Raw genomic sequence first — 23621 nt, forward strand, 5'->3', positions numbered from 1 at the left:
TCACTGTTGTGGCCTCTCCTGTTGCGGAGCACAGGCTCCGGACGCGCAGGCTCAGCGGCCATGGCTCATGAGCCTAGCCGCTCCACGGCATGTGGGATCTTCCTGGAGCCTAGCCGCTCTGTGAAATGTGGGATCTTCCCGGACTGGGGCACGAACCCGTGTCCCCTGCGTCGGCAGGCGGACTCTCAACCACTGCGCCACCAGGGAAGCCCTTGTTGGAAGATTTTTAATCACAGTTTCAGTGCTTGTGATTGGTCTATTCATATTTTCTATTTCTTGCTGTTTCAGTCTCAGAAGGTTGTGCATTTCTAAGAATTTGTCCATTTCTTCCAGGTTGTCCATTTTCTTGGCATATAGTTGCTTGTAGTAATCTCTCATGTCAGTTGTTACTTCTTTTTTATTTCTAATTCTATTGATTTGAGTCTTCCCTTTTTTCTTGATAAGTGTGGCTAATGGTTTATCAATTTTGTTTATGTTCTCAAAGAACCAGCTTTTAGTTTTATTGATCTTTGCTATCGTTTCCTTCTTTTTCATTTATTTCTGATCTGATCTTTATGATTTCTTTTCTTCTGCTAACTTTGGTGCTTTTTTGTTCTTCTTTCTCTAACTGCTTTAGGTGTAAGGTTAGGTTGTTTATTGGAGACGTTTCTTGTTTCTTAAGGTAGGCTTGTATAGCTATAAACTTCCCTCTTAGAACTGCTTTTGCTGCATCTCATAGGTTTTGGGTTTTCATTGTCATTTGTTTCTAGGTATTTTTTGATATCCTCTTTGATTTCTTCAGTCATCTCTTGGTTATTAAGTAGTGTGTTGTTTAGCCTCCATGTGTTTGTATTTTTTACAGAGTTTTTCCTGTAATGGATATCTAGTCTCATAGCATTGTGGTCGGAAAAGATACTTGGTACAGTTTCAATTTTCTTAAATTTACCAAGGCTTGATTTGTGACCCAAGATATGATCTATCCTGGAGAATGTTCCATGAGCACTTGAGAAGAATGTGTATTCTGTTGTTTTGGATGGAATGTCCTATAAATACCAATTCAGTCCATCTTGTTTAATGTGTCATTTAAAGTTTGTGTTTCCCTATTTATTTTCATTCTGGATGATCTGTCCATTGGTGAAAGTGGGGCGTTAAAGTCCCCTACTATGATTATGTTACTGTCAGTTTCCCCTTTTATGGCTGTTAGCATTTGCCTTACGTATTGAGGTGCTCCTATGTTGGGTGCATAATTATTTACAATTGTTATATCTTCTTCTTGGATTGATCCCTTGATCATTAGGTAGTTTCCTTCTTTGTCTCTTGTAAGAGTTTTTATTTTAAAGTCTATTTTGTCTGATATGAGAATTGCTACTCCAGCTTTCTTTTGATTTCCATTTGCATGCAATATCTTTTTCTATCCCCTCACTTTCAGTCTGTATGTGTCCCTAGGTCTGAAGTGGGTCTCTTGTAGACAGCATATATACGGATCTTGGTTTTTTATCCATTCAGCCAGTCTGTGTCTTTTGGTTGGAGCATTTAATCCATTTACATTGAAGGGAATTATTGATATGTATGTTCCTATTCCCATTTTCTTAATTGTTTTGGGTTTATTATTGTAGGTCTTTTCCTCCTCTTGTGTTTCCTGCCTAGAGAAGTTCCTTTAGCATTTGCTGTAAAGCTGGTTTGGTGGTGCTGAATTGTCTTATCTTTTGCTTGTCTGTACAGGTTTTAATTTCTCCATCCAATCTGAATGAGATCCTTGCTGGGTAGTTTAATCTTGGTTGTAGGTTCTTCTCCTTCATCACTTTAAATATGTCCTGCCGCTCCCTTCTGGCTTGCAGAGTTTCTGCTGAAAGATCGGCTGTTAACCTTCTGGGGATTCCCTTATGTGTGATTTGTTGTTTTTGTCTTGCTGATTTTGATATTTGTTCTTTGTATTTAATTTTTGATAGTTTGATTAATATGTGTCTTGACGTGTTTCTCCTTGGCTTTATCCTGTATAGGACTCTCTGTTCTTCCTGGACTTGATTAACTATTTCCTTTCCCATATTAGGGAAGTTTTCAACTATAATCTCTTCAAATATTTTCTCAGTCCCTTTCTTTTTCTCTTCTTCTCCTGGGACCCCTATAGTTCGAATGTTGGTGCGTTTAATGTTGTCCCAGAGGTCTCTGAGAGTGTCCTCAATTCTTTTCATTCTTTTTTCGTATTCTGCTCTGTGGTAGTTATTTCCAGTATTTTATCTTCCAGGTCACTTATCCGTTCTTCTGCCTCAGTTATTCTGCTATTGATCCCTTCTAGAGAATTTTAAATTTCATTTATTATGTTGTTCATCACTGTTTGTTTGCTCTTTAGTTCTTCTAGGTCCTTGTTAAACGTTTCTTGTATTTTCTCCATTCTATTTCCATGATTTTGGATCGTGTTTACTATCATTATTCTGAATTCTTTTTCAGGTAGACTATTTCCTCTTCGTTTGTTAGGTCTCATGGGTTTTTGGCTTGCTCCTTCATCTGCTGTGTGTTTCTCTGTCTTCTCATTTTGCTTAACTTACTGTGTTTGGGGTCTCCTTTTTGGAGGCTGGATGTTCGTAGTTTCCGTTGTTTTTGGTGTCTGTCTCCAGTGGCTAAGGTTGGTTCAGTGGGTTGTGTAGGCTTCCTGGTGGAGGGGACTGGTGCCTATGTTCTGGTGGATGAGGCTGGATCTTGTCTTTCTGGTGGGCAGGTCCACGTCTGGTGGTGTGTTTTGGGGTGTCTGTGGCCTTATTATGACTTTAGGCAGCCTCTGTGCTAATGGATGGGGTTGTATTCCTCTGTTGCTAGTTGTTTGGCATGGGGTGTCCTGCACTGTAGCTTGCTGGTCATTGAGTGGAGCTGGGTTTTTGCGTTGAGATGGAGATCTCTGGGAGATTTTCGCCATTTGATATTATGTGTAGCTGGGAGGTCTCTCGTGGACCAGTGTCCTGAACTTGCCTCTCCCACCTCAGTGGCACAGCCCTGGCACCTGGCTGCAGCACCTAGAGCCTGTCCTCCACACGGCTTAGAATAAAAGGGAGAGAAAAAAGAAGGAAAGAAAGAAAGAAAGAAGATAAAATAGAATAAAATAAAGTAGAATAAAATAGAATAACGTTATTAAAATAAAAAATAATTATTAAGAAAAAATAATTTTTTTAAGGAAAAAAAAGGAGAGACAGAACCCTAGGACAACTGGTAAAAGCAAAGCTGTACAGACAAAATCACACACAGAAGCATACACATACACACTCACAAAAAGAGAAAAAGGGAAAAAAAAAATATATATGTCCTTGTCCCGAAAGTCCACCTCCTCAATTTGGGATGACTCGTTGTCTATTCATGTGTTCCACAGATTCAGGTACATCAAGTTGATTGTGGAGCTTTAAACCGCTGCTCGTGAGGCTGCTGGGAGAGATTTCCCTTTCTCTTCTTTGTTCTCACAGCTCCCAGGGGTTCAGCTTTGGGTTTGGACCCACCTCTGCATGTAGGTCGCCGGAGGGCATCTGTTCTTCGCTCAGACAGGACGGGGTTAAAGGAGCCGCTGATTCGGGGGCTCTGGCTCACTCAGGCCGCGGGGAGGGAGCGGAACGGAGTGCGGGGCGGGCCTGCGGCGGCAGAGGCCGGCGTGACGTTGCACCAGCCTGAGGCCCGCGGTGCATTCTTCCGGGGGAGTTGACCTTGGATCCCGGGACCCTGGCAGTGGCGGGCTGCACAGGTTCCCCGGAAGGGAGGTGTGGAGAGTGACCTGTTCTCGCACACAGGCTTCTTGGTGGCGGCGGCAGCAGCAGCCTTAGCGTCTCCTGCCCGTCTCTGGGGTCCGCGCTGTTAGCCGCGGCTCGCGCCTGTCTCTGGAGCTCCTTTAAGCAGCGCTCTGAATCCCCTCTCCTCGCGCACCAGGACACAAAGAGGCAAGAAAACTTTTCTCCGCACTCCCTCCCGGCCAGCCGTGGCACACTAACCCCTGCAGGTTGTGTTCACGCCGCCAACCCCAGTCCTCTCCCTGTGCTCCGACCGGAGCCCGAGCCTCAGCTCCCAGCCCCGCCCGCCCCGGAGGGTGAGCAGACAAGCCTCTCGGGCTGGTGAGTGCCGGTCGGCCCTGATCCTCTGCGCTGGAATCTCCCCGCTTTGCCCCCCGCACCCCTGTTGCTGTGCTCTCTTCCGCGGCGCCGAAGCTCCCCCCTCCGCCACCCGCAGTCTCTGCCCGCGAAGGGGCTTGTAGTGTGTGGAAACTTTTCCTCCTTTACGGCTCCCTCCCACTGGTGCAGGGCCCGTCCCTATCCTTTTGTCTGTGTTTTTTTCTTTGCCCTACCCAGGTACGTGGGGACTTTCTTGCCTTTTGGGAGGTCTGAGGTCTTCTGCCAGCGTTCAGTAGGTGTTCTGTAGGAGTTGTTCCACGTGTAGATGTAGTTCTGATGTGTTTGTGGGGAGGAAGGTGATCTCCGCGTCCTACTCTTCCGCCATCTTGAAGCTCCTGTCGACCGCATCTTCATTGATCTGTTGATGGACATTTGCGTTGCTTCCACCTCTTGGCAGTTGTGTATAACGCTGCAGTGAATAGGAGTGTGTAAATGTATCTTCTGTATCCTGCTTCCATTTCTTTTGAGCAAATACCCAGAAGTGGGATTGCTGGGTCATATGGTAGTTCTATTTTTAATTTTTTGAGGAGCCTCCGTACTGTTTTCCTCAGTGGCTGTACCATGAAAATTCCCATCGACAGTGCACAGAGGTTTCGGTGTCTTTGCCCACACCCGCTATTTTCTGTTGTTCTGTGTGTTTTTAAAAAAATAACTTTATTTATTTATTAATTTTCTGGCTGCGTTGGGTCTTCGCTCCTGTGTGCGGGCTTTCTCTAGTTGGCGGCAAGCAGGGGCTACTCTTCGTTGCGGTGCGTGGGCTTCTCATTGCGGTGGCTTCTCTTGTTGCAGAGCACGGGCTCTAGGCTCGCGGGCTTCAGTAGTTGCACTACGCGGGCTCAGTAGTTGTGGCTCGCGGGCTCTAGAGCACAGGCTCAGTAGTTGTGGCACACGGGCTTAGTTGCTCCACGGCATTTGGGATCTGCCCAGACCAGGGCTCGAACTCATGTCCCCTGCATTGACAGGTGAATTCTTAACCACTGTGCCACCAGAGAAGTCCTCACTGAAGAATCTTAATCTTAGTATACTGTTTGTGCTTTTTCTCACTACCTTTTTCCTTTGGATTTTGTGATAGTTATACATAAAACTACTCAGAGGTGTGATTTCCTCTAGCTGCTCACTTGTCACTCGGGATTGAATGAACCAAAACGTTGGCCGTAGAGATGGGGAATGTTATGTTAAAGACCAGAATCTGCTTCAAGGGAGCTTGGTATAAAGAGAAGAGGTAATTTTAGATTTAAGATACAGAAGATGTAGGTAGTCTTGATTGAATAGGGTGTAAGGAGCAGAAGCAGTCATTGTCATTATCTTTCTTTTGTTCTGGATTCTTCTGTGTCTAAGAACAGTGTGGCTCATCTTTGAATCTCTCCAAAGTGCCGTGTGTTCCCATTTTAACTGCATGAAACCTTCATGTCCTGCCATCTGCTCCATTTCATTTGTGCCCCATGAAATACACAAGCTCTGGTCCAGGGGCACCTATGGGCTGAACTGTTCTTGCTACATGTTCCTGTATCAGGATGCTTTCCTGTATCAGGATGCTCTGGTTCTTCTGAGCCAAGTCTGAAAGGAGAATTTGTGGGCCATGTGTATTTTAGCTCAAAACCTCCAAATGGAATCATTTTAATATGTGTTTTCTGGAGAAATATGTAAATTAATAATTGCTTCATACATTATTCAAGAAAAACTTATATCGCAGATAGCGCTTGTAATCTTATATATAGATATGCTAATGGATTTAATTAAACTAATGCTGAAAAATGTAGTCTGAACTTTACCCTAAAATAGTGTCTATTAATCATCATCAGTAGTAATATTTTTATCCAGAGAGATACTTAAAACATTAAATCGATACTAGATGGAAAGTGCATGTTTTGTTTTGTTTTACAGTTTGGATTAAGTTGGCATTCTCATGAGATGCATGAGAATTAAATTTGCTTAGAGAAGAGTATAAAATGTATTTAATTTCTTTAACCTGAACTGTTTGAGCAATTAGAAAACTTTTGGAATTTTCTGCCATTTCATAATTCTTTTATACATTTCATTTCTTTCTCTCTAGAATTTTGGTTTCAGTGTGGTTTTTGTCCATTTGATTGAGTTCTGACCATACTTTCCTTCCTCAGAGTTGTGATACCATGAGTTCTTTTTGTTTTAACCTTTAAATCATACTTTATTATTGCCCTCTTCAGAGATGTTTCTATCTTTTTAAAAAATGAAGTATAATTAATTTACAATGTTGTGTTAGATTCAAGTGTACAGCAAAGTGATTCAGTTATACACATACACACACATATATATATATTTTTCAGATTCTTTTCCATTATAGGTTATTACAAGATATTGAGTATAGTTCTCTGTTCTATACAGTAGGTCCTTATTGTTTTTTAAAATTAATTAATTAATTTATTCATTTTTGGCTGCATTGGGTCTTTGTTTTTGCACGTGGCTTTCTCTAGTTGCGGCGAGTGGGGGTTACTCTTCGTTGTGGTGTGCGGTCTTCTCACTGCGGTGGCTTCTCTTGTTGCGGAGCTTGGGCTCTAGGTGTGCGGGCTTCAGTAGTTGTGGCTTGTGGTCTGTAGAGCGCAGGCTCAGTAGTTGTGGCGCACGGGCTTAGTCGCTCTGCGGCATGTGAGATCTTCCTGGACCAGGACTCGAACCCGTGTCCCCTGCATTGGCAGGCGGATTCTTAACCACTGTGCCACCAGGGAAGCCCGGTCTTTATTGTTTGCCTATTTTATATATAGTAGTGTGTACCTGATAAGCGCAAACTCGCAACTTATTGCCCCCCACCTCATCCCCTTTGGCAGCTATAAGTTTGTTTTCTATGTGAGTCTATTTCTGTTTTGTGAATAAGTTATTTTGTATCATTTTTTTAAGATTCCGCATGTAAGTGGTATCATATGATATTTGCCTTTGTCTGTCTGAGTTCACTTAGTATGATGATCTCTAGGTCCATCCATGTTGCTGCAAATGGCATTATTTCATTCTTTCTTATGGCTGAGTAATATCCCATTGTGTGTGTGTATATATATATATATATATATATATATATATATATCACGCATCTTCTTTACGCATTCATCTGATGATGGACATTTGGGTTGCTTCCATGTCTTGGCTATCGTAAGTAGTGCTGCTATGAACGTTGGTTGCATGTATCTTTTCAAGTTATATTTTTATCTGGATATGTGCCCAGGAGCAGGATTGCAGGATCATATGGTAGCTCTATGGATACCATGAGTTCCTGATTGCCTGAATGTTAAGTGATGAACCCAGTATTAAGAGGACCACCCAGCAACTTGCCTGTCTTTTTTTTTTTTTTTGCGGCACGTGGGCCTCGCACTGTTGTGGCCTCTCCCGCCCCGGAGCACAGGTTCTGGACGCGCAGGCCCAGCGGCCATGGCTCACGGGCCCAGCCGCTCCGCGGCATGTGGGATCTTCCCAGACTGGGGCACGAACCCGCATCCCCTGCATCGGCAGGCGGACTCTCAACCACTGCGCCACCAGGGAAGCCCGCTTGTCTTTTAATATTAGTACAAATAGCTTTACCACTGGCCCCAGATTTTGTTTCTTGTATCTTTCTGTGGATTGCTGCCTTTCAATCAGTGCTAAATGGCAGGGAGCCCTATTGTTTTTGGTGGTAGTTTCAGTTGTAACTGAATCTTTCACGTGCCTGAGTGTGTGGGGGACTGAAGTGCGTGTTCTCAGCATGTCAGTGGGTCATTGCACACGTATTTGAGTCCCAAAGGCCTTTAGGGTTGGACCCGTCCGTCCTCTTGTGGGAAAGCTTTTCCACTTTCAAAGAGAAGTGCCAGCCTGGACTTAAGTTGCCATTTTGTTAATTTAGGTAAATTTAAAGTCAACTCTGAAAGAATAACTTTCTTAAAAAGCAAACACTGATTTGATAAGTTCAATTATGACTTAAGACACAGGAGACGGATAAACAAAGCTCAAACATTGAATTCATTTACATTCCTCTGTTGTGCTGGTCTCTGTTCCTGGCTAGGCCCTGTCCGGTGGGTGTGTTCACACAGGTTATGTGGCCCCGGCTCACAGCCCCGGGAGGGGTGCCGAGGAGCTCCCATTCCAAGCTGAGCCCTGTGTCTGGGGTACATCCCGCAGACCTCACCCCTCCCCACCTCAGTTGCCCAGTGAACCAATGTGTGCCCCCCTCCCACCCCCGCACTGCCTGCCGGGAACCTAGCCAAGGCCTGGGAGGCACCCTGGTGGCTGCTGACATGCCATGCGGGCATCCTGACCTCTCCCCTACCATTCGAAAGAGGCTGGCATCTTCTGAGCAAGATTTTGTGTAAATAAATAACTGGTTTACAAAAAGTAATAGAAAACAACAACAGAAAAAGCGACGTCTCCAAGGCCCTCCATTCCTGTTACCCAACTGTCTCTGAGACTTGGCAAATGATACTACTCACTACTTACCACTTTAATCAGGACTTGATAAATGGAAGTTTTCACTGAATGGAGAGTTTTGCACGTTGAAGAAGGTGTGTGTGTTCACATCTGCACACATCCACACACTCCTGCCGCCTCAACGAGTGGTGAGCACCGTCCGTGAGCAGCAGTGGTGGGTTGGGGGTGTCCCGTGTGTGTGTTCACATCTGCACACATCCACACACTCCTGCTGCCACAACGAGTGGTGAGCACCGTCCGTGAGCACCAGTGATGGGTCGGGGGTGTCTCATCGCCTCCACAGTACCCTTCCGTTCTCCCGACTGCAGCTGGAGGCCGCCCCATTCACCGCTACTAACCTCCATCCTTTCCCACTGAGAGGCACCCAGAGGAAAGGCTCCCTTCCTGAGTTCACATAGTAGGTGGTGGAGGCGGCAGCCTGGCCTGGAGCCTCGGTCCTTGTCCAGGGGGGGCACCCCCTCCTGGGTGTCATGCCGTCTACCCTCCCTCGTCTGCGTTCGGGCCTTCTGTTTCTGGAGGCGTCTTCTGCAGATGAGGTTCGACCCATCGCTGTCCATCACCGAGCCAGAGCCCGCCTTGTCTGGCCCGCGCTACACACCTTGAGAAGCTCTCGAAGCAGTAGCCCCTGCCCTTGAAAGAGACCTGAATTCAGTGAAGCAGCCTGACTCCACGGAGGAAACGGGGGCCTTTTCCTGCAAGCACGAGCGGAAACCAAAACACTCAAGTCTCTCGTCCAGTAGCCAGTGTTAGAAATGGGCAAAGCTGGCTGCGCCCTTAACGAGAGTGGGGGAGGGCATGTGCTTTCCCAGGAGGCTTGGGCTGCCCTGCGGGGACCTCAGGGTTCCCTCGGCCTCTTCTGGCTGATCGTCTTCTTGGAGGGGATACAGCTGGGTCTCTCAGCTGACGAGGCCGATTTCAGTGGGTGCAAAGCAAAGAGGTGCAGAGTCTCTTGAGGTTAAAGAGGTGCTTTTGGGCAAAGCTCTGTGGGTCAGGGAGTCATGGAGGCTCTACTGTGTCGAGGGTCCTTGGCCGGGCAACAGCCGTGAGACCCTGGTCGGGGGGCTACAGATACACGGCCCAGCGCGGTAATATTCCTCGATGGCTGACCTGGAATCCGTGTGTCTTGAGGAAAACGATGGCTAAGGGCTGAGGAGTCGCGAGGTTACCTCTGCGTGTTTAGGACCAGCGGCAGGAGTGGGGGACACAGTGACCCAGGAGGAGGGAACAGCATGGGCACAGCCTCGGAGCTGGCAGAGAGGTCCGTAGCATGGGGGAGACTGAAAGAGGCTCCACATTGTTGGAAAGCGTCCTGCAGGTGGAGGTGGAGGCCCCCCTGACTGGGACAAGGGGGAGGTGGGGCCCGGGCCTCTGAGGATGCTGGGTGGTCAGGCCTGTATCCCAGGAGCAGGGCGTTGCCACCCAAGTATCTCAGTTAGATTTGCATCTTAGGAAAGCTACTCTGGCTGCGAGTGGGACGTGACCTTGAGGAGGTCAGAGCAGAGGCGGGAGGCCCCTTAGGAGGCCGTGCCTTCCTGCCGGAGGGAAACACTAGAGGCGTGGGCCAGGTGGTGGCCACTATAGAAATGGAGAAGGCAGTAGAGGCAGGGGGTGTGGAATAGTGAGGATCCACCGGGCTCTGTGATTGGTCAGAAGTGGGCTGTGCCGAACGCAGCACCCTGAGCGTGTGACCTGGGGGCTCCCGGGTGCAGCGCCCTGAGCCTGGAGCTCCGGGACGAAGAGTAGGGCCCCCTCTAAGGCAGGGGGCGTTTGCAGCATCTGTGGGGCAGCCACGAGTCCAGTGGCCGCCGGGTGTGTGAGTGTGAAGCTCAGGAGAGAGGTGACCTGGGAGACAGGCATTAGGCGTCTGAAGCTGGCTGAAGGGGGCTTCCTGAGGGGTATGGAGAGGGGGGAGAAAAGTCTAGAACGGAACTGCAAGGACACCCACCTTTAAGGGAGGGGCCGGGGACAGAGGAAGGTGGTCGCCCTGGCAGTGAGGGCTGTGGATGCTCCGGGAAATGAGGGGTCACAGCAGTGTCATGGGAAGGTCACCTAAGCGAAGGCCTGGAGTCGCTGTGGCCTTGGCAGGAATGGAGACTTGATGGCGGCTGGAGAGGTCGGGGGAGTGCGTTGGTTACTGGACACCGGGGTGAGTGCACAGCTTGGGAGCTGTCTGTGCTGGGCTGGGTGGCGGGGAGCCTGGGGCTCTGGGTGCTTTCAAGGGGAGAAGCTGGCGTGGGCTGGAGTGTGGAGGAAAATGCAGGAGGTGCTCGATCAGACGGTGGGGCAGGGCCCGTGCCCAGCCGGCAGGATCCCCTGACCCCCACCCCGTGGAGGCAGGTGCTCCCTCCGTCTGCCTGGAGGGACAGGCAGAGGCCGGGCGTCCGGCTTATTTTGGCTTGAGTGGTGGGCAGAACTGCCCAGCCTGTTCTGATGGTTTTGGTTTTCCCTGAAGCAGGAGGTGAGCTGAGCGAAAAGCGGGTGGGATCCTGGGCTGGAGGAGAGCGAAGAGAGGCTGAGACAGTCACTGGGGGAAGGCGGAAGGTGGAAAGGAGCCCACGACTGCCGGAGTACGGAGAGAACAGAGCTGGAAATGGGGTGCGGGGGCACGCCCTCGCCTTCACTTCATTCTGTCTGTCTGTCCTTGTTATGTTATCCAGGACTGACGTGGGCTCGTGGTTGCTCTCTGTTCTCTGTGACCCTCATGAACTGTAAAACGCGACGTCCCCAGGATCTGGCTCAGTTCGGCAGAGTTCCCTGTTAAGCAGCATTTGGGGGTCTCCGCGGGTACAGCCCTCCCTCTGTGGGTGTCGCCTGACCTCGGGTCGGGGAGCCCTCAGGAGCCTGGTTAAGGCAGCGCCCGGCGGCCCCCAGGCAGCGAGCGGAGGGTGGGCCACGAAGGCCAGTCTTGTTTGCCGCTGTTTGTCCTTGTAAGATGATATTTATCACGCTGCTCCAGGCAGATGGTGCTCCGTGGGGTACAGGCTAAAACGCATCATGCTCATGCATCCTCGCCCGCGGGACCCTCACAAACCAGACAAGACACTTTCTGGCCCGAGCAGTCAGCTGTGCAAACGCTTATTATTAAACGTCACAGTAAATATTTTTTAATTTTTTCAAAGCAACTCTAAGGTATTTGAAGCAGAACTTTGGAAGCCAGAATGAAGTTATTTCTATTTAAGGTTCTTTTCAAAATTTGCATCTCGGGCTTCCCTGGTGGCGCAGTGGTTGAGAGTCCGCCTGCCGATGCAGGGGACACGGGTTCGTGCCCCGGTCCGGGAAGGTCCCACATGCTGCAGAGCGGCTGGGCCCGTGAGCCGTGGCTGCTGAGCCTGCACATCCGGAGCCTGTGCTCTGCAACGGGAGAGGCCACAGCAGTGACAGGCTCTCGTACCGCTAAAAAAAAATAAAAAATAAAGTTGCATCTCAAAGCAGAGAGTTGGAATTCCTTGATCTGGCCGGCATTGAAGGACAGGGTTAACACCTGGGGAAAAACACCACTAATTCTGGAGTGCAGATTTAGAGGTAAACTTGGCTCACCTGTCCTTGATCATCTTGACTGTGGTGCGTTAAGGCTTGAGGGGCTTGGAGGTGGACTGGCTCCAAATCCTGGCAAAACAGCTTCACTTCACTTGTGCCTTTACTTGCTTTGCAATTATTTTCTCCCCGTGTGTGGCTCGTCTTTTTTGTCTCAGCAGAAATTCTTTTGAAGAGCAGAAATTCTTCATTTTGATGATGTACAATTGATCCAATATTTTTCTTTTCCAGATTTTGCTTTTGGTATCATATGAAAGAAATCTTGGCTTAGCCCAAAGTCACAAGTAACTTCTTCTAGACGTTTTATAGTTTTAATAATATAAGATCTATGATCCATTTAAAGTGAATTTTTATATAGGATGTGAGGTATGGAAGGAATTTTATTTGGTGCTGGCCGAGGGGGCACCTTTGTCCCTTGTTGCAAATCGGTTGACCATATATATTCTGGGTAATCCGTTTAAGGTGGGTTTCTGCCTACTTGCTTTTGGAAAACAACGCTAACAGCTGTTTAGGTAATAGGTGTGGCATTTTCCAGCGTTCAAAGTGTTATCCAGTTCTCTTTTCAATTAGATTTTGAGCTTTATTGCAGCCCCTGGAGGTATTTGACATGAGTATTATTTCCTCCATTTCATTCAGGAAGGGGGAGCCCCCCCTGGTAGAAGGAGTCACTTAGAGTCAGAGGCAGAGGGGGGCGTCCCAGCCAGGATCAGAACATTTAAAATCCAGGACCTTTTCCCAATCGCATATAGATGAGGGTGGGCTGAGGCCCTGGCTTCCCACCAAACTGAATTTTAATTCTAGCTCAGTTCAGTACTAGCTGTGCTGTGTGATCAGGGGCAAAGTAATTAACATCTCCATTGTCAGTTTCCTTGCCTTCCTGCACAGCTAACTCCCTGTAGGAGGTCTGTTGGAATTAAAGATAAAATATACACCGGTCTAGCACAGCGGCAGAGCATGTATTAGGATCTATCATTATTACCATCACTCTTATTTTCTGAAAGTGTGGGTTTTCTAGAAGATACAGAATGTGAATATAGGAGATAAAGTTACTAAAGCAGAAAGTGATTCCAAGTTCAGGGACCTAGATATACAGGCAGTCATTTCTGGAATGGAACAAAGGCAGTCATTCTAATTGTTGAATGTGGTAGAGCTACAGTGAATTTGTTGGTGGGGGATTCTTCTGGGGGCACAGGTCTTCATTTGCTAGGATTTCCTTTGGGTAAAGGGGAAAACCACATAAAAGCTTAGTACGGTATAGGCATTCGTGAGCAAGCATTGAATGTTGGCTTCTGCTAATATCACTTTTATTATGTGTCAGGATATCCATGTTAACACATCTCCACTGTTTGTGGATCAGAGGCTTTGTTTTTTCCCCTCTGTTTTCGTTGTGTTTAACCATCAGCTTCTCATCAGGAAAGTGATCTTTGTTTTTTTGGTATGTGTGTGGTTTTTCAAAGTAATTAGAACTTCGTATGAAGATTTGCCAGCTGCCTTAGGTTCAACATTCTTCTTTGTTCTTGGTTTGCAGGGTGCAGCGCTGAAATACTTGCCAACCATTGTCAACGATGTGAAATTGGTATTTGATCCCAAAGAGCTCAGGTAAGGAAGCACCCAAGGCGAAGGCTTTCCGTGTGCCATGCTTGGCCTCCTTTTGAGGGCGTTAGTTCACGGGATGCTTGGGTTGTCTCATGTCCACATAGTTCAGTGCCCTGACTCTTTCTGGAACATGTTCTAGTGATGGTGTCTGTGACACTTTGCTCATTATGTCTTTATGTGGGAAAGGTGTCATCTATCAACAGTCACAATATTTTCTTTAGAAGATTATTTATAGCCTCATGCATACATAATACAAATTGGGCATTTTGCATCCTTTAGACTTTAAAATTCCATAAGTGGTTCTTGGGTTTGGGTTTGGGTTTCAGCACCTAAACGTTTTGACTCGGGAGCTTTAATATTGGTGTCTCACCTCCTCTACCTCATTACCATACAGCTTCTCTCTGGGGGCTCCTGCCCAAGGGCTGTGGGCCTCAGACAGGAGCCGCAAGTTGTCAGCTCAGGTTATAGTAAAACGAAAACCAAACCAAACCAAACTCTGGGCAAGCTGGACACTGGCTTTCAGATGGAGGAGTCAGGCTGGGGACCGAATCCTTCCTTTCACCTTCCGGTTTTGCCACCGTCCCCATCCAAGCTCAGTCTCAGTTGTTCACTGTGCAGATGTCACTGCATTTGGAAAAGAGGTGTCTCGAGCAAGTGGGTGCACGGCCTCTGTGACCCCAGACATCCACAGCACAGCCCTCGTCTGCTCCTTGTTTGGGTTTTGATTTAACATTTGACACAATAAACTTACCTGCGGGTGGTGGCACCAGTTGACCAGCCAGAAAAGTCCACCTAAATATTAGTAAAGGGCCATCTGTCCCTCGGGTGGTTAAACGGAATGAAAAACGGTCACCCTCCTGTACTTTATGTCCACCATAGGTCACTCATGCCTTGGAAGTGAAGGGTGAGGGGCTTTTGGGAAGCTGCTCTCCCCACGAATCATCACGTGTCTGATGTGCCTGAGGATTTAGTGTCCTGCATGGACACATTTATTTTTGCTCCCAGGCACTGACAATACTGGTTATAGTTTAGCAGGTTCTAAATGAGAAAAGGAGGCACAGATGGGCCCATGGGCAACAGGTCTGCCCTCCCGGGTCTCTGTGTGCTCTGTGACTGCAGCCCGACTCTCAGGCAGTGGTCCAGACAACGGCAGTATCAGCAGCCCCTGGAAATTTGCTGCATCTTGGGTTCCTTCCCAGATCTTCTGAATTAGGAATTGGGGGCGGGACCCAGCTATTTGGTTTTAATGATGCCTCCAGACACTTTCAATGAATGCTGCTGTTTGAGAACCTCAGGTCTGGAGAAACAGAGGACGAGGGGGGAGCTGCAGTTGGGTGGGCCATGGCCATACTCTGGGCCTGTCCTCCTGGGGCACGGGGACCAGGCCTCTGCTCACTAGAGGGGTGACGTCCATGTCCACAACGGGTGCTTGTGCCTTGTGCTTGGAGATCCCGGGAAGACTCCCTTCCCCAGGACTGGTCCCATCTGCTCTTGGGCCGTTGACTCTTTCTGCCTGTGCGTGGGTTCCTCTTCAACACCTTACCTACTGATTTTTTAAAAAATGACATTGAAAATCATGGATGTATTTTTCCCTGTTTAGAAAATTGAGTCATGTTTTGATGAAACAGAAGAGATCACACAGGAGAATAACTCAAAGTTAATTCCACGAGGATCTGGATCTTCCTAATTATCTTTTGTGTGCCAGCGTGTGTACACACACACTAACACACACCCCTAAAAGAATTCAGCATTACAGTTTTTATTTTACAGTCGACTCCTGTGCTGAAGACATGTTGTTTTCCCACATCAGGAAGGAGACTTCTACCCCATCACCATAATCTACTGTTAGAACAGTTTTGTCACCCCAATAAGATTCCTCGTGCCCAATAAGAGTCATTGCCTACTCCCACCCCAGCTCTAGGCAACTACTAACCTACTTACTGTGTGCATAGATTTACCTTTTCTGGGCATCTCCTATAAATGGAATCGTATAATATACGTGACCTTTTGTGACTAGCTTCTTTTCACTTAGCATAATGTTTTCAAGGTCTGCTAATGTCAGGATTTCATTCCCTTTTATGGGTGAATTGTGTGGATCTACTGCATTATGTTTATCCATTCATCAGTTGATGGACATCTGGGTTTTTCCACTTTTCAAGTGTTATGAATAACGTTGCTGTGATTCATATACAGGGTCTTGTGTGGATAAATATTTTCATTTCTTTTGGGTATATACCTAGAAGTTGAAATGCTGGGTCGTATGGTAACTAAGTTTAACATTTTCAGGAACTGCCAAGCATTATTCCAAAGTCTGCCCCATCTTGCATTTCCACCAGCATGGTATGAGGGTACCAGTTTCTTCACATCCTAGTCAACACTTGTTACTGGCTCTCTTTTGGATTATAGCCATTTTAGTGGGTGTGAAGTGAAAAATAACATTTTAAAGCATCATTCTTTTGGAAGAGATTTTGGCCCATATTGTATAGTGGGCCTATTCCAACATTCTGGTGGCATCTAATGACCACTCACTGAACTTGCGTCTCGGTACTGTCTTGTATCCCACTGGGTCATTTTGCAGTATTTCCAGCATCTCTTTTCACTTGTGTTTTTCCTTTTATAGCAAAATGTTTACTGATTTCATCCTAAATGTTCCCGTGGGTTTGCTGACCATTCAGAAGCTATATTGCTTGATTGAAATAATTCACAGTGACCTCTTCACACAGCATGGTGAGTGAAACCCTGAGAATCCTTAAATTGTCACATTTGTCATTGTCTGTAGACCTCACCCCATCTGAATTCTCTCTTCTTTGTCGAAAGGAGTGGGGAGGGGCTTCCCTGGTGGCGCAGTGGTTGAGAGTCCACCTGCCGACGCAGGGGATACGGGTTTGTGCCCCGGTCCGGGAGGATCCCACGTGCCGCAGAGCAGCTGGGCCCGTGAGCCATGGCCGCTGAGCCTGCACTCCGCGACAGGAGAGGCTGCGGCAGTGGGAGGCCCACGTACCAAAAAAAAAAAAAAAACAAAAAAAACAAAGAAAGGAGTGGGGAGGTTGCAGCCAATTAAAACAGCTCCATTACAAGACAGGAAGATTTAGCCCTTACCAGAGAATGGTAATTGGCATATACTGTAGGTAATAGATCATTGAAGAATGAAGGCACAAACCTCGTAGTTCGGAATTTAGGTGTACACCAGAGCCCTAGGATAATCAGCATACATTGTAGCCTTTAAGATGTGCGATTATCTATCCTGGGGAGGCAATCACTGTCCTCCGTTGAGATGATTGCAACAAAAAATTTCAAATTTTCTTTAAATGTAGAAGTCATGGTTATGTCTTAGCCTGAACTTTGCATTCTGTGACAGGGTTTCTTCAAACCCTGCTCAAAGGAAAAAGAATTTTAATGATTCCTCAACTCATTTATCCCAGGGAACACCTCACATTTCCACACGTTATCTCCCTTTTAATAAATCACTTTCTTTCTGTTTGGACAGATTGGATTAATATTTTACACTTGTCAAGAAGTTTTATTGAAAGCTTAAGACCTTTGCATAATTCCACAACCTTCCTCACTTACTGGAGAAAACTGTGAAGACTGTTGAGTGACATTCTGATGGAGAGGCATACATTTATTCTATTCCATTTGTGTCTTCTGTTCATTTTCTTTTGTCCTCACGTGTGGTGTTGTTTCAGGGATGGAGCAGCTCAGGCCTGAGATGTCCCTGTTGAGAACTCAGTGTATGTCTGGATTAGTCCTTTGTACCATTTAGACTACTGGACCCTGTGTTTTTCATCTTATTTCTTGATTTCACTTGATACAGGTCACTGGAGTCTGCACTTATAGCTAAGGCTTATGTCAAGAGGGAATGTTAAGACTTCATTTGGGTGGGAGTGTTCTTCTGGAGAAAACACATCAAACCAAGAAGGGAGTAGCTTTTTGCAGCCCTTCGAAACAGACATCCTTTCTCACTTGCATAAAAGAAAGTCAGCGGTGTCGCCGTTATTTGGGACTCAAAGCCCGTGAATCTCCTGAAGCCAGTAATCCCACCCGTCAGTATTTCAGGCTCTTCTTGGAAGGCTGGACATTGGATTGCTTATCCTTCAGGTGTCTTCCAAAGCTTGGGACTTTGTGAGACTCCAGGGAGGCATGGAGGCGATAGGTGGAGATGCTGCTTCATTGTTCCTTTCCATATTGACTAAACTTTATACCACAGCAGGTGAGATCCCCTGAAAGTTTTATATCTGGGTCTTATTAGGTAGCTTACTAATATCTCTCCTTCCAGCCATCCAACGCCAAGACACGCAAAAACACACACCACCACGACCACCACCACCATCACCATCACCATCGCTGCTACCACCAGTGCCTTCACTGAGCTAACAGTTATCAAAAAAATGACAGTTATCACGGATTGACTGCGCTTGGCTTTTATTGAGTGTTGATACAGGGATGACCTTCTTGAGGACATACTACATACATTTCAAAATTTCTGTTGCAAAACTTTGTTCCACGTCCTTTGAATAAGGACCTAAGGCATAAACGGTTCAACTAAAAATCTTTAAAATAGATCTTCTTAAGGAGTGTATTTCAAGGAAATGTTTTCTTCTATGGACACTTTATTTCTTTAGCTAGTAGATAACTTGAAGGCAAACTTAGTATTTATTTTTGCAAATTATATCAGCCGTTGTTTTTGGCAGTTGTGGTTCTCTTTACCGTGCTCCATTTCTATTTTCACTCCTGTTCTGTAAGTCTTTTATCATAGACTGCCTTAAGTCTTGTTTTGGAGATAATGCAGCATGCAAATAAATATTTAACTTTGTTTGACGGGGTCTTGTCAGGATGTGTAACATTTTGGAATTATTAACTTAGTATCTTTCTAGATATTGCAAAGGTAGGAATTTAATCTTAATAGTCAGTTGCACCCAACGTAGTAAATGAGATTGTAGGAAATATATGAATCCAGAATTATCACGGACAAAGTGAGCCAAAATTAGCCTGAGGCTTCATGTCTTACAAGCAGTTCTAGAATTGTCCAATCAGTCGACATTGTCTAAGCCATAATCTTCAGTGCAAATGTACTTCCAGACGCTCACTGGCTGCCTGGAAGCATTTCAGAATGCGTTGTCCAATGTGAAAATGGCCCCGCTTACAGGCTTGAGTTTTAAGATTATTTCTGGGTGAAGACAGCAAGGACAGCCCAGATTTTTCTCATCTTTAGGCTCCCTGCTTCTTCAGAGTTACCCAGAGCCGTCTTACCTCCTTGTCAGGAAAGGATTATCACTGGAAATCATCCAGTTGGTCTGTTCTTACGAAGATGTCATTACTTGTGCAAGATATTCTGTGCCACATGTGGTGTAAATATTTAAAGCCAAACCATTTTCTGGTGAGATATGAGGGCTCTGATTTTCTTGCCTCGTTCCATTTCTTGTTAATTTGTAAAAAAAAAAATGCAGTTGTCCGTGTCCTCTTTCCTGATCCAAGTGGAATCAGTCAAACTAACTCCCTTCGTGTCTAGAGTTTTGGAATGTGCTGTAACTAGGTTTAGCTGCTCAAGCTACTGGATGTGCTAGACTTTCGTCAGTGTTCTCTGGGGGATGTGGTCAGAGTGCATCCCTGTCTGGCTCCTCCGGTTCCTCTGTGGGGCTCCAGGGCACGTCTTTGTTCATCAGCATGTGTGTTGCTTCACTCATAGAAGAGACTCACTTTGTTGCTTCGCTCTGAAGTGTTTCTTTCTATCTCCCTCCAATATCAAAGTTATTGCGTCGTTTTGAGAGTCTCACTTTGATGGAAGTGGGAAGCTGATCTGGGTGCAGTCAGGCTGGCAGTGAATTCTGAAGCTGCCATTGCTCCTCTGCAGGAAAGCCTTCCCTTGGCAGGTTTGGGTCCCAGCAGGCCAAGGCTTCCAGGGCCCCGGTTGGCTCAGCCTGGCTCCTCTCCTGTCCTCTTTAAGGACCAGAAGACTGAGGGTGCATCCTGCTGTGTTTGTTAGGCTACAACAGGAGATGTGTCTTTTGGCAAATCGGGTTGTGTTTGGCCCCAGCTAGTGTGGACACCACAGCTGCTGTCACTGCGGTCTGTTCCCAGCCGTGCCAGCTGTAAGGCTCCTTCTGAATCAGGACCTTGCAACTCCCACTGCCTCTGCACCCTCCACCCTGGTCCGAAGGAAGTGAGAGCTCTTTACAGAGCTGTCCTCCCGCTGCTCATTTCCAGTTGCCATCCTAAGAAGTCATGCCTCCTTGGCAGAACCTGGAACATAGTTGTAGTTGCAAGGGTGGCTGTGCATTCGAGTTCTGGCTTCTGTACTGGGGAAAGAGAGCTCAAAATGTAGAACCCCTCCCCCCCGAATTTAAGAAGCCTGTTCAGAAGATGTGTGTGGACCTGGCCCTCCTGCACGTCGGCCACCGTAGATTACTGACCATGCCAGTGGTCCAGCCCCTCGGCAGGTGTCCAGCGACTCAGAGTGCATGGTTGGTTGCCAGTCACATTAGCCTTTTCTCTGAGGACATGTCTCTCTCCCTTTGCTTTGCTTAAAAAATAAAATGAATGACTGGTTTGCATCATTTCTCCTGTAAATGATTTTACTTCCTCATTAATAAAGAACTACGCATGTCTGAAGCCCTTGCTGGGATGAGGGCAGGCAGCTCACGAGAGGATTGCGAGTGTGTGTGGGCTTTGTGATCACGTTGCCTGGGCTCAGATCCTGCCTCTATTACCTGCTAACTCAGTGACCTCGGGTAAGTTACCCTCCAGGCTTCAATTTCTCCAGCTGCCCTTTTCTTCTTGCCTCCGTTACGTATCCTGAAGATTAATACATGTGTGGTACTGAGATTTACACTGAGTGTTTCATGAACATTCAAGAAATGTTAGCCATGTCTTTTCATTTTTGTTGAGGATTCATTAGAAGAATGGCCGGTGAGACCCTGCCCTCGTGGTGGGGTATGGGGCTATCATGTCAAATATGGGGCAGAAGAAAATAGACCTGGACCAAATACTGGAAGGGGTTACATAGAGAGCTTCCTCCGAGAGGTGCTCTGATCACCCTGCATAAATAAAATGTCCCCAGACACACTGCCCCTGGGCTCCTTCTGCCACTCCCCACAGCGTGCAATCATTGCCTAGTTTTACCTCTTGGCTTGCTTGTTTTCTCTGGTCCTTTCTTAAAATGAGAGGCCTTGGAGCATGGCCTTCTTGTTCATCTTGCTGTTCCTCCATCGCTGGTGCCTAGAACAGTGCCTGGCTCCCGGTGCATATTTATCTCATGTTCAAATCCAGCACTTCTCTCCCCAGGGAGCAGTGCAGAGAAGGAAGCGTGACATGCATGTGTAGTTCCCTTGACCTGAGGGAGGAGAGGTCTCGTGTTCACACGGGGAAGCTGGCTGTCTCTCCCGGTCTGGGCTCTGAATGGATGGATCATGGCGCAGGAAGGAGGTGTCTTTGAGGAGGAGTAACAGAAAGAGATAAGTGAGACAGTTAAGGTACGGAGGGTCATCCGTGAGCAGTTTTATAAAATTAAGATTGTCTTCTCTTTCTTTTTTTTTATATGATTGCATCTACCCAGGAAACCATCTCTGGCCTCCCAGGCAACCGCTTTGGGGTCTCTGGTGTCCCGTCCGCTGTGCTGAGGTCTGGATGCAGATCATAATTATGATAGTTCAGTAGTGTTGAGCTCTAACTGTGTGCCAGGGGCCATGGTAAGCCCCGATCTGTCTATCTGTCTATGTTAAATTTTTATTGGGGTATAGTTGCTTTACAATGTTATGGGGCTTTTTTTTTTTTTTTTTTTTTTTAAGATTGTCTTCTTTTTGCCTCTGATTTTATTATTCCCCTGTTTTGTGGAAGGATGAAGTGGCAGAGGGGACAGCTCAACCCTACCTCTGGACTCAAGATAGCTCTTTGTTAAAATTACGGAAAATTTTAAACATATAGGAAAATGAGGAGAAGAGTGTAAAGAACGCCTCGCTGGGCTTCAGAACCTATCGAGTCATGGTCTTGTTTTTATCTCGATGCTCCTCCCCCGCATATTGTTCTTTAAATTTATTTTCTTGAAGTATAGTTGCTTTACACGGTTGTGTTAGTTTCTGCTGTACAGCAAAGTGATTCACTTATACATACACATATGTGTGTGTGTCTATATATATATATATATATATATATATATATATATATATATATTCTTTTTCATATTCTTTTCCGTTATGGCTTATCACAGAATATTGAATATAGTTCCCTGTCCTACACAGTGGGACCTTGTTGGTTATTCGTCCTGTATGTCATAATTTGCATCTGCTAATTCCAAACTCCCAGTCCATTCCTCCCCCTGCCCCAGATATTTTTTAAAAATTTATTTTATTGAAGTATAGTTGCTTTACACGGTTGTGTTAGTTTCTGCTGTACAACAAAGTGATTCACTTAAACACAAACACACACACACACATATACATTCCTTTTTTTTTTCTTTTAAAGAAGATGTTGGGGGTAGGAGTTTATTAATTAATTAATTAATTTTTGCTGTGTTGGTTCTTCATTTCTGTGCGAGGGCTTTCTCTAGTTGTGGCAAGCGGGGGCCAGTCTTCATTGCGGTGCGCAGGCCTCTCACTATCGCGGCCTTTCTTGTTGCAGAGCACAGGCTCCAGACGCGCAGGCTCAGTAGTTGTGGCGCACGGGCCCAGTTGCTCTGCGGCATGTGGGGTCTTCCCAGACCAGGGCTTGAACCCGTGTCCCCTGCATCGGCAGGCGGATTCTCAACCACTGCGCCACCAGGGAAGCCCCTACATTCTTTTTCATATTCTTTTCTATTATGGTTTATCACAGGATTTTGAGTATAGTTCCCTGTCCTACATGGTGGGACTCGTCATTTATCCATGCTTTATATCATAGCTTGCATCCACTAATCCCAAACTCCCAGTCCATCCCTCCCCCTGCCCCAGATATTTGGAGGCAAATCCCAGCCTTCACAGCATTTCATGAGGTTGTCTTTTCAAATATAAGTTTGTAGTCAGAGTAACTGGCATTGTTTCAGGAAATGGAGGATGTGCAGAGGGGTGGATCCCCACGTTGGAGCCGGGAACCCACCTTGGCTGTTCTGGCTCCTCCTCTCCAGCTGAGGTGAAGGACTTGGGCTCGTTATCATGCTGTGTGCGGACAGCCAATGAATGGGCGGTAATGGCTCCAAGCACTGTTTGGAGATGTGACTTGACTACTTGAAAGCTGGTTAAATAGATTATGTGCTTCACAAAAAAGATGACTCTTGCATGTAATCTGCAGCATGGAGTGAGCAGATTTTCAAAGCAAGTTACGAAGAGACAGAAAGGTCAGAGCTTCATAATTTGTACATTTGTAGCTTTGTTCCCATGTGATTATATTGTTGCCCACGTATCTAACAACAGCTGTGAAAATTAAAGCTTAAATCCTATTATAGAAATGACAATTTTCAATATAATTAAATTAAAATAGACACTAGGACACCAAGGTTTGGGATTTATGCCCACACAGATATTTTACATTAGTGTTATAGGAATTGGAATAAAAGAAATCAACCTTAGATACCATTAACTTTTAAATTAGTCAAGAGCATTGGACATCCTTGCAAGAAGCCTTTCAGCTGAGATGGGAGTTGTGCTCTTACCCACATGGGCTGCTTTCTGCTGCAGTCCTTAACCTGAGACCTTGGGAAAGCTCATTCCAGTTAACGCTGAATTCCCTTGCCTTTCAAGGTCTAGCCTTTCCATATTCTCATATTCAAAGTGACCAAAGCAATTGACAGATTTCCTTTAGAGCTTACTGTCTACTTATCTTGTGTCATAAGTTTGTTTTTGCAGAATAGTGTAAGATTTGGAGAATAAAGATTTGAAGATTTAGTGGTAAGACAATCCCTTTGTAGTCTTGATAGTAGTTTAGTTTAATACTCTTGGTGGATTACTTTGGTTTAAGCTTACTGTTCATTGGGGCCACTTT

General features: G+C 46.3%; 1 protein-coding gene across 1 annotated transcript in view; it reads left to right on the forward strand.

Moving 5' to 3' along the window:
• DOCK1 (dedicator of cytokinesis 1) overlaps positions 1-23621 on the forward strand; it is a 534414-nt gene that overhangs the window by 161113 nt on the left and 349680 nt on the right. The window contains 2 exon segments of the mRNA XM_032607328.1: positions 13606-13676; positions 16294-16400. Of these exon segments, the coding sequence (XP_032463219.1) occupies positions 13606-13676; positions 16294-16400 (178 nt within the window).

Source organism: Phocoena sinus, chromosome 16, assembly GCF_008692025.1.
Source record: "Phocoena sinus isolate mPhoSin1 chromosome 16, mPhoSin1.pri, whole genome shotgun sequence".
NCBI lineage: Eukaryota > Metazoa > Chordata > Mammalia > Artiodactyla > Phocoenidae > Phocoena > Phocoena sinus.